The sequence below is a fragment of the Glycine soja genome, chromosome 6 (genome assembly GCF_004193775.1).
Source record: "Glycine soja cultivar W05 chromosome 6, ASM419377v2, whole genome shotgun sequence".
Classification (NCBI taxonomy): domain Eukaryota; kingdom Viridiplantae; phylum Streptophyta; class Magnoliopsida; order Fabales; family Fabaceae; genus Glycine; species Glycine soja.
In genome coordinates, this window is record NC_041007.1 from 1,460,673 (window position 1) to 1,471,622 (window position 10,950).

Consider the following 10,950-nt stretch of genomic DNA (forward strand, 5'->3'; position numbering starts at 1 on the left):
CTTGAAAGATTTGAAAAAAAAAACATATATTTAAAACATCACTACTACTTGTGCTTGGGTTGACTAATTTTATATTTGAAATAATTCATAATCAAAGTATAAAACATTTAATTATTCTATGTTATAATTTGATTATATAGTGGTTATGCAAAAAATTAAATGCCCAACGTTATTTTATGCATTCAAATTTTATGATTTTTTATTCATACAAATGTTATGATTCCTACCTCTCTCCACTTTACACACATAAATTTTATGATAAAGTAGTTTTTATTTATTATTAGAAATCACAATATAAATTATTTCTCCATGAAACAATTTATATATTGAAATTAAACTTATTTAAGAATATATGATTTTCGCTAACATGATTATTGCAATTTTATAAAATGTGATAATGATTTTAATTTGATGAACAAAAGACAGGAAGGTGAGTTGTACAAAAGATTAAAAGAAAGAAAAAAAGAAGAGAGAAAACAGCATGTAGGACAAGTTTCTCCTTATAGTGATTTACTTAAAAAGACTTGTTGTCCTTTTTCTTTTTCCAGCAAATATTCGAGTGAATTTGAATACATCTAACGGCGATAACTGTGAGTTAACTTGACTTGTTAGAATACACACGCAATAAAAGTAAATAAACAGTGAATTGAGGACTATCCGTGCAAAAAAACTCAAAAAATCACAGCAAAGAGACGTTACATGCGCTACCCGCCACTTTATTATCACAGTTGCACTTAGCGGTCCACTCCTAGCTTAAATTATCAAATTGACCCATTAACACAAAACGCTTTTCCAAATCAACTGATTTCGAAACGTCACTAATATTTAAGAACCTGCAAATCACTCTCTTTTCCACCAAGCGCAGGCACTGATTCAAAAAAATAAAATACTAATTTAATTCGCAGCCGGTGGTGACTCGTCGGAACCATGGGCTGCAACACCTCGAGACTTGACCGGCTACCGGCGGTGGCCCTGTGCCGTGACCGTTGCAAGTTCGTGGACGAAGCGCTTCGGCAAAGCTACGCCCTCGCTGACGCCCACGTGGCACACATGGAGGCCCTGAAAACACTAGGACCCGCTCTCCTCTGTTTCTTCGACGGTTTCGACGATTCCGACGAAACTAGTGTTCGAATTAAGGAAACCAAAGTCCCTGTCGCCACGAAATCTCCACCCCCTCGCTCCCCTTCTTCCCTTAGTTCGGACTCAGACGATGCAAACGTTCTTTTGCATTCCGAATCAGAAACCGAAGACGCGGAAAAAGAAGAGTTCCAATTGTTCACTCGCGCGCGTTATGATTACGCGCACTCGGCTCGTTACCCTCCGTTTTCTCCGCCGCGTGGCTATTCCGGCTCGAAGCCGCCGTCTCCGCCGCCTCCTTCCGGCTCCGCCTGGGATTTCCTTAACTTCTTCGAGCCGTACGAGAAGTACCACGTGCCGTATTTTCCTAGCGGCGGTGATGCTGACGGGGCAGAGAAGGACAAGGGGAAGGTTGAGAAACGTGACGAGTTTAAATCCAAGGGAGAAAATGAAGAAGTGAAGAAAAAGAAGGGTGATTCGAAGGAAAAGAAAGTGGTTTCGGAGAAAGAGGAAGTTGTTTCAGTTTCAGAGCAATGTAGTGACTCTGCGAGAGTGAAGTCAGGGAAAGGTTTCTCCGAGGCAATGAAAGAGATTCAGGTTCTGTTTGAGAAAGCATCGGAGTCGGGGAACCCCGTTTTGGAAATGCTGGACGTTGGGAAACTCCGTTACCATCGAAAATTTGACCTCAATCCGGGTAAGTATGGTGGTGCATGTGTTTTTTTCTGTTAATTTATCGTTAATTATTTAATTGTTTGTGGTTGTTGGTGAAACTAACGAAAAAGTGAGGTATTTGGGATCAGTTTCGTGCAAGATGATGCATGTGTTTACTCCCTCAAGTCCTATTGGGGTTAAATGCATAGAATCCTCGTTGCTTGGGCGGAGAATGGGATCTGGGTATGAAGGAGACAAGGGTCATAGTTACGGTAATCTCTGCTCTACTCTGAAAAAACTATGTATGTGGGAGAAGAAGCTGTATCATGAAGTCAAGGTATAAACTTCTATTTTTCTTTTTATTTTGCTTCCTCTTGATTATGTTCAAACTATATTGTTACTTTTGTGAGTCTTTTGAAATTTAGCAAAATAAATATATTGGAAAAACCCAAGTTTTTATTTTTTATTTTTACTATAGTGGTTGATAAAAGCTTATAAAACTTATTATAGAGCCTATTCTAGATGTATTACTGAATCAATCACTTGTCATATCCATGCATCAACCCTACTATTGTTGAGCATGAAGAAGAAGTGTTATGGGAAAAGAATTCAAGTCCTATATGTTAACTAACGATTGTGCATAATAAGAGATTATTATAAGCTAGTTTTTTGAGTATGAATTAGAATTTAAGAAAATAAAATGTGTCTTCTACGGGTTGAAGATCCATAATTGGCTTTGTGTTTTTTTTTTTTTTCAGGCCGAGGAGAAATTGCGCATGCTTCATCAGAAAAAGTCTAAGCAGTTGAGACGTATGAAACAAAAGGATGCCAATGCACAGAAAATTGATTCTGTTCAAACTTTTGTTGGGATTTTATCTACAAAAATGAAAATTTCTATACAAGTAGTTGACAAGATATCCATTACAATTAGTAAGTTGAGGGAAGAGGAGCTGTGGCCGCAGATCAACAGATTTTTTCTCAAGTAAGTCATAACTAAAGTTTCTCGTAACTAATTCCATGCTAAATTGTTTGAGCCATGATCTTAAGCCATAATAATTGCGTTTCTGTTATTCACCTTTTATGGAAATGTTTGAAAAATGGATAGCTAAGAAATAGTAATTTTACTCTTTAAGGACGTTATCTTGTTTCTGAGTCTGCAGCATACTGTGAATATAGTCTTATACTACTATTGTAGGTATGATTAGTATGAGCATGAAAACAATAACACCCTATTAGTGCTGCATTAGAAACATTCCATCTCTATGTTCTGTATCAACTGAACTGTGATAGAGACTTGAACAATTAGATAATAAATAAACAATAAAGAATATTCTAATTTTAAGTGACGAAATTAGGTGAGTGTTTGGTGTCATGTTGGGTATCCACGTTCACTGGAAAATCATATTAAAATTAACACACAAGCAACTATTTGTTGCTTCTGGAAACCACGTTGAGTGCAAATCAACGTGTGGTAACACTATAAGAAAATGCAAGTGTATGTCCCTTTTCCGGCAAAGTAATTGAGGAACCTCCTGAGTGACTTCTTAACTTCCAAGTTTAGCTATTTATGTAACTTGTTTAAAAAGTTGTTTTGAACATTAATGCATCCTTGAAGGCATCTAAAAGATTGTTATTTTCCTTCCATTATACTTCTTTTCCCTCCTTCACTTGCTGATGATTATCCTCGTATGGAAAAGGTTTCTCGGAATGTGGAAAGACATGCAAGAATGTTACAAATGCCAATACCAGCAAATTGTTGAAGCCAAAACTTTAGATGCCTCATCGTTAAACACAAAGCCTGGCAATGCTCATATTGATGCAACAATAAAACTCAAATCTGAGGTACAGAAATGGAATTTGAGCTTCTTAGATTGGATTCACGCCCAGAAGTCTCATGTGAAAGCCTTGAATGGTTGGCTAGTAAGATGTCTATTATACGAACCCGAAGAAGTACCCGATGATTCAACTCCCTTCTCACCTAGCAAGATTGGGGCACCACCTGTGTTTGTGATCTGTCACAAATGGTCGCAGGCAGTGGATAATCTCTCAGAGAAGAATATAATCGAAGCCGTAAATGGGTTCATGCTAAGAGTGAATGAGCTCTTGGAAAAGTATATTTTAGACCTTCAACAAAAACTAACATTGGACAAAGAATTTGAGAGAAAGGTAAAAATGTTGGAGAGGGAAGAGCAAAAGATGCACAAAGTGATGCGGGCTCATGAGAAAAAGATGGTTACAGTTGGCAGAGAAGAATCTGATGCACTGTTACGTGGAGATGCTGTGCACCATGCTGATGTCGTTGACACTACTAACCTACAATCAGGTTTGAAGCAGATCTTTGGTGCCATGGAGAAGTTCACTGACTCCACTGTTCGGTTATATGAAGAACTTTGCCAACAAATTAAGCAAGAGGAGAAACCAACAAAAATTAACTAGCTTTACACTTTTTAGATTGGATGAATTTTATAGGATTGAAGTTATCACAATTTTCTGAACCTAATTTTTATGTATACGGCATCTCATAAAGTTTCTTCGAGGAAACATTTGGTTACTTAATATTTGGGGATTTGTTTTTCACATTCCTTTTTATTTATTTTTTCTTAGACACCCCTCGGCATTTTTATATTTTTTTCCAAAAACATTCATTCTCAGAAACTAATTTTAAAACATATTTTTAGATGTTGGTGCAGCATCTGAAATTTGGTGTCTCGAATAAATTTATTACAATTCAGAAACTAAATTTGGAAATGTGTTCTGGAAAGCTATGAAAGCACCAAACACAAGTTTTCCCAGATGTATTCAATACATTACATTCTAACACTTCGAAACCGTTCCTTTGTTTTTTTTCCGGAACCGTGCATGATGGCCCCTCATCTTAACCTAATGATCATAAAGTTGTTCAAGCTCTGTTAGCTTCATGTGTCTACCATAAACTATATAAATCCAAAAAAATCAATCGTAGAATTCATACTTTTTGTCTTCAACATGTAATGAGTGATGATACATGTGCACTTCCACATATTATACACTATTATTTATTTCAATTTCTCATTTCTATGCATCATAACGTTTATCATATTTATATTTCTTTCTTTCTCAACGTAAGTGTAAATTAGCACTAGTACTCTCTCTTTGGATAGAGTATAAAATAGAGAAAAAAGAGAGAAGAAAAGAAATAAAAAAAGATATGTTATTTGTATTAACAAAATTAAGGAATGAAACAAGAGTCTTATAATAATGAACAAAACCTATAGTACATGCACAAAATTGTAAGCGTATATACTTAGCACATCAATATTGTGATAAAATCTACTCCCTTTCACGCGTGGGATCGGAGGGAAGATTTTTTTGTTAGACTCGCAATTTTATTCTCACTCTGATTTCCCTGCAAAAAGACAACTGAAATATTTGTTATCCCTCCCATTTCAATTCCATCTATTTCCCTCCTTATTTCAGTGATTAAATAGGTATATATTTATATACTACTAATTAAATCATCAAACAATATAGAATATCATTCAAAATTTAAAGTCAATCTTAAAAGAACTTATCAATAAATTTATAAATAACAAATAATGATTCATTATTCTTAAATAAAATATAAAACAAATTTAATATAAGAAATGTTAAATTAGAATTTATTATTCTAGAATGTTATTCTTAGTCATAAAAATAAAAAGACATAATTTTTTTTTATAAATTATATAATATAAATTATTTACTTAAATAACATATTTTGATATTAGATATATAATGTGTGTGCGGAGCCGGACATGGTGATATTATAATACTTATATTTATCCTCATTCTTGAAAAAATTACATATAAATACCCGTTCATCTTCAACCTCAATAAACAAGTAATTACCATCTTGTTTTTAGATATTTTTAATAGTATCGGTAGGATCATATAGATTATTTTCCACATGAAATAATAAAATACAAAATCGCCTCCTTCCTTCAATATTTGTCCCTTCCGTTGTCGGCCCTACTTCTTGAGTTGCGTGCATTCGTGTGTCTCCTTCTAAAAATTAAGTTCTAGAAGTGTTAGTCAAAATGTTTTTAAATTAATGTATAAATAAATTAGTTTCTTAAATGTATTAACTATTTTTGAAACTAAATTCTAGAAATTCTATCCACAACAAAAAATGTATTTTGGAAATTAATTTTCAAAAAAATATATTTTTGCAAAAAAGAAAACACAGAATAATGCGTATAATAAAAAGGAAAAACAATCTTTTTTTTTTATTAAGGAAACATGATATTCTAAATTCAATAGCAACTTATTTGTTTGTTTCTTTTTTTGGTTTTGTGCTTTTGGACTACCGATTTATTTATTTAATATTTTGATTTTGTGGACAAGAAACTACTATTTAAGTATTATGGTAAACTGATAAAAGATCAATTTGATCTATCAAAAACACTTTAAGAGATGAAAATAAATTTTTTAAACCTAGAAGACCATACTAAAACCAAAATATAAGATGAAGAACCAAACATATAATGTAACCTATTCAATTGTTTTTTTAAAATATAGTTCTTTATTATTTCACAATATTAACTTATACCTTTAGGCCATAGCCTACATCTAATTGGAGTGTTTTACATTTCATCGATGATTATCATCCGTGTACAAAACTGTCAAGTAGTTTTATTTTTTGAAGTGTCAAAACTGACAAGCTAGAATAAGAGATACCGACAGTTAATATTTTTCCACATCAAAACTAATATCCAATAATACATATACAATGGTTAACGTTAATCTCTTATGATGTATTACCCCATTAATACATCACAAACACGCGTAACGTTGTCAGGTCCATTTGCGTTATTTTCTTCTCCGTGTTCGTCCATCCTCCATCTCTGCGCAAGATTTTATGTACGTTGGCTGTTTTGGCCTCAAACTCACTCCCAAGTCCCATCCATCCATCCAGGTAACAAGACTACTTCCAATCTCATCTTACCAAGGATTTCCAATCCTCAACCATCATTATAAGTTTATAACTATAAATAACTTTATCTCCCTAATGGCGTTACCAGTATTATTGATTTAACTGCTTTGGGACCCAATGACTCATTTTGGGAACCATCAATCAGTATTATTGATTATTTAGATAATCCCGTTATTCACAATTCTAACACGTAGAGCTTCTTGTATTCCTTTGTCATGTTCATGAAGAAATAATTATAATTATGTGAAAAAAGCATCCAAATAGTTTACGGAGAAATCGAGTAAAATGAAAAAATATACGAGACAAAAAAAAATGAATTTAAAAAATAATTTTTTTTAATTCCCAACTGGAATAGCTCTGCAAGATTGGTCTTGAAGAATAAGATATTCGTTAAATAACTTATAAAAGGAGTGTATCTAGGACATCTTATTCTTATAAGGAGTGCATCAAATAGAGAAAAAAGGGGCGTCAAACTGCCAATAACGATACCCTTCTAGAAATTACTCTGAACCATCATGATCCAATAGGATTATTAACCTACTAAAAGCAGAGCATCAAAGAAACCACCCCAATGCTAGCTCCGCAGTTAAGCTTGCTAGGCTTTGATAGAGGGCCACACTTTGGTTCCAATGCCATGGAGCCAGTTTGTCTTCAAATAACTAAAAATGTAAATAATGTGTATGTTAGTTACCACATAGTTAACAAAACAAAAATTATAAAAAGAAAAACATCTTTTTATGAATAAAAAATAAAAAAATAACAAATTACTTCAACGTATTAGTTTAATTGGTATCTTACAAATTTACAGTGATATATCTTAGTACGCGTCCTTGAGAAAAATAGAAGATTATAAAGTGGTTTAGTAAATATAATAGGGAAAATATAGATAGTAGAAAAGATAACTCTCCTCACCTATCTAATAGAAACAGTACAAATTTACAGTTAATGTACCACCAGCAACATGAAAGTGATGGATTCACGTATGAACGAAAGACAAATTACCTCAGTTCATCAAATTGAAGTCTAATTTTGTGAGTAAACAACTTCTCATCGGTTGAGGGGTATCCTAGAACATAAGCCAGCATCAAAATTCATAATTCAGATAGTACTTGAATGTTATAAAGTTGTCATGCTTTATTTTTACCTATTTTCTATGTATTAGGTTCTGCCTACACATAATTTACCGAAAAGAGGCAAATTAAAAATCACCTTGTACCCATGAAGCGCACTTTGTACCAGTTGTGATATCTCAATAAAAGCATCTTGTTGAGAAGCCCCATGATTAAATACCTAGTCAAATGTAAAAATGTACCAACTATATGTTGCCAAAAACTCCCATATGGTTAAAAAAACTCAGCAACTCAAGTGCGGCTTACCAAGTCTTGCAGAGTAGAGTGAATTCAACCACTGCAAGTGCATAAAACCACCTGTATGGAGTCAATACACAGTTTACTTAAGATCAAGGAGTTGTGCTGTTGTGTTTTGAACCACAGGAGATTTTCTGCAATCGAACTGTGGTTATAGAGGGTTCTTTGCATTTTGGCCCAAGTCTTTAAATCTTTCTACACAATCATGAATGACAATAATGTTGAACAATTTTACGATACAACCACCTTCTATCTTGTAAGTTACCGAGCCTAAGAACAAAAGAATTTCCTTAAGACCCCTTTTCAAATGTTTCACATTTTATTCAATTTCTTACAAAGAGAATTCAGTATACTCTGAAGCAAATGCACTATCATATGAACAAGAATATCAATTACTAGCACTACATTTTACAAACAAAGAGACTAAATAAAACCTATTTCATGTAAGAAACTAATTTTCAAATCTATAGGAAAAATGAAAAATCCATGTTTGGGATTTTGACAAGTCTTATGTCACAACCATCCAACCCTCCTCCTCTACCTGGACTTGAGACCAGCCATGAGACCATGAAAAGTGAAAAATCAACTCAACAAAATTAAATAGAGTATACCTAATGTCAGGTCCAAAAATAATCAGCAGAAACTTGGAGGGAATGGCAATGCAAATGTAAATACTGATAATCTCCAGAAACAAGAGACACCCTGTCCGATGATAGCATGCCATTGATCCACAAGCTGGAAACACCTGCACCAAGTACTCGAGGCATAATGGTGGAATGCCGTGTCAATCCACTGGTTTGCACTTTGCCATAGCACTTCACTAAACAGCAACAGGTATACTTACATTTGTGGTTTCATGATAAGATTTCTTTGATGATGTAGTACCCAATGTCAGGTTCTGAGCAAGAACTTCCTTAACGCGGGCAGCTTCACCAGGCATTCCAGCCTTCAAAAGACAGGATCTTAAATTATTTACAGTGATTTCATCTGGTGCACAACCAACAGCCAACATCTTATCAAAGAAACCAATTGCTTCAGGCATTCTCCCTTTCATACAATGTCCAATAATAAGAATGGTAAATGTCAACTTATCAGGCTTGCACCTATTCACCTCCATTTCTGCTACAATTTTATTAGCCTCATCAACATTGCCAGATTTGCAATATCCATCAATGACAGGATTATAGATAAATGGTTGTGGAACAATGTCGCTCTCATTCAACAGTCTCAAAATGTCACGAGCTTTATGTAGTCTGTTATTATTGCAAAGACCACTGACAAGAACAGAGTATGTATATAAACTAGCGCCAATATTTTTTTCATTCATTTTATGCCACATATCCATTGCTTGGTGCACCTGCCTAACTCGAAAATGCCCATTAATTAGAGAAGTGAAAGTAGCAACATCAGGCAGACAACCTTGAACAAGCATTTTCGAGTACAAGGCTAGTGCAGAAGCCATGTCACCCAACTTACCAAAGCCATCAATAAGAGCATTAAACGTGAACGTATTAGGTGCAGTTCCAGAATTAATCATTTCATCAAAAAGTAAACTCCCCTCCTCCATCTTTCTCAACTTACAATAGCCCGAAATAATCATGGTGTAACTAACAACATCAGGTGCAAACTCCCCATTCAAACAAACTTCCCTTAGCAAACTTCTAGCTCTATCCACCTCATTAATCAGACACAAACCATGAATGAGAGTATTATATGTAATTACATCCGGCAAACAACCAAAACTCCTTAAATCCTTGAGAAGCTTAAAAGCCTCGTCAATTTCTCCGACCCTGCACAACCCTCGGATTAAAATATTGACTGTGTAGGTCACGGGCTTATACCGCAATCTGATAAGCTCCCTAAACAAAACAACAGCATCAACTACCTTATTCTGCCTAATCAAAACATTGAACAAGTCATTATACACAACAGCATTGACTCCAACATTATTGCACTGAACATCAGCTAGCAATTCCCTAGAAACATCCAACCTACCGACAATGGCATAAGAAGAAACCAAAAACCCTAACAACCGATTATCAGGAATCTGGCCATCACACCTCATCCAATCGTACACCACTTTCGCCGTATGGTGAAGATTGGATCGGCAGAGTGACCTCAAGAGCAAACTATAAGTCAAATAAGAGTGACTCATGTGCAACTTGTGTCTGCTGAATTCAACGAACTTGAAGCCGAAATGGGGAATAATGCTTAACTTATCGACGACCTCGTAAACGAGCGAAGGAGTTAGGTGATTACTGAAATAACCCACTAAGGGGTCGAGCAAGTTGGCGCGAACGCAAACAGTGCAAGCGATCTTGACGAACCAGGCTTCCGCCCCTCTGATAGAACCCATGAATACCGAGGCGATAACATCGGTTCTAATTCGCCGCAAATGCAAATGCGCACGCTTCGAGTTTTTTCTACCTTGGGCCCGATTGGGCCTTTGATCTATCTGAACTCCTCCATAGACTCCACACTTGTAAGTTTAAATTATTACAAACACCGAATGTTGCAAGGGCAATCGCTGCTGCACAGTTAAAGAGAAAGAGACCGGTTGTATTAATGAATTTATGAAGATTGTGTGTTCGATTGATTTTAGTGTCTGGTATGCGTGACCTAGATTGGAGGGATGTATTTATCAAATGGAAATGCCCAGGAACGGACCAATACAAGACTGCGTTTTCTAATGGGAAAAGGGATCCCCCAGCCTCTCTCTGCTTAGGGTTAGGGTTTTAGCATCTATCACCTCAGGCGCCCAGCCCACATGTGTGAAGTGAACTAATGTCACTGTTTGTATATAATGTAAGGGGCAAATATCACTATTTGTATATCATCCATTATGAAAAACTCACTATTTTAAGTAAAAAGAAAGAATTTGACGTGAAAATATGAAGTATTGAG

The 10,950-nt window shown here is 35.1% G+C and overlaps 2 protein-coding genes across 6 annotated transcripts; one reads left to right on the plus strand and one right to left on the minus strand.

Moving 5' to 3' along the window:
• Positions 1-770: 770 nt before the first annotated feature.
• On the plus strand, positions 771-4,317 carry LOC114414547 (nitrate regulatory gene2 protein-like). Of its 2 annotated transcripts, none has more exons than XM_028378841.1 (4): positions 771-1,771; positions 1,860-2,065; positions 2,487-2,710; positions 3,426-4,317. In XM_028378841.1, exons 1-4 carry the CDS (start codon positions 928-930, stop codon positions 4,162-4,164), a joined length of 2,013 nt encoding a protein of 670 aa, XP_028234642.1. In that variant the 5' UTR covers positions 771-927; the 3' UTR covers positions 4,165-4,317. The 2 variants fall into 2 exon arrangements, with proteins under 2 accessions (XP_028234642.1, XP_028234643.1); XM_028378842.1 differs by having other exon boundaries at positions 773-1,771; positions 1,878-2,065.
• A 2,733-nt stretch (positions 4,318-7,050) lies between these two features.
• Positions 7,051-10,950, minus strand: LOC114414549 (pentatricopeptide repeat-containing protein At2g06000-like). 4 transcript variants are annotated; one of them, XR_003667221.1, is made up of 6 exons: positions 8,891-10,950; positions 8,658-8,791; positions 8,056-8,106; positions 7,824-7,969; positions 7,682-7,745; positions 7,051-7,338 (listed from the first exon to the last, which is right to left on the minus strand). XR_003667221.1 is itself a non-coding variant. In XM_028378844.1 (6 exons), exons 1-5 carry the CDS (start codon positions 10,400-10,402, stop codon positions 7,727-7,729), a joined length of 1,797 nt encoding a protein of 598 aa, XP_028234645.1. In that variant the 5' UTR covers positions 10,403-10,947; the 3' UTR covers positions 7,051-7,338; positions 7,682-7,726. The 4 variants fall into 4 exon arrangements, 2 of the variants coding, with proteins under 2 accessions (XP_028234645.1, XP_028234646.1); XM_028378844.1 differs by having other exon boundaries at positions 7,889-7,969; positions 8,891-10,947; XR_003667223.1 differs by having other exon boundaries at positions 7,889-8,316; positions 8,891-10,946.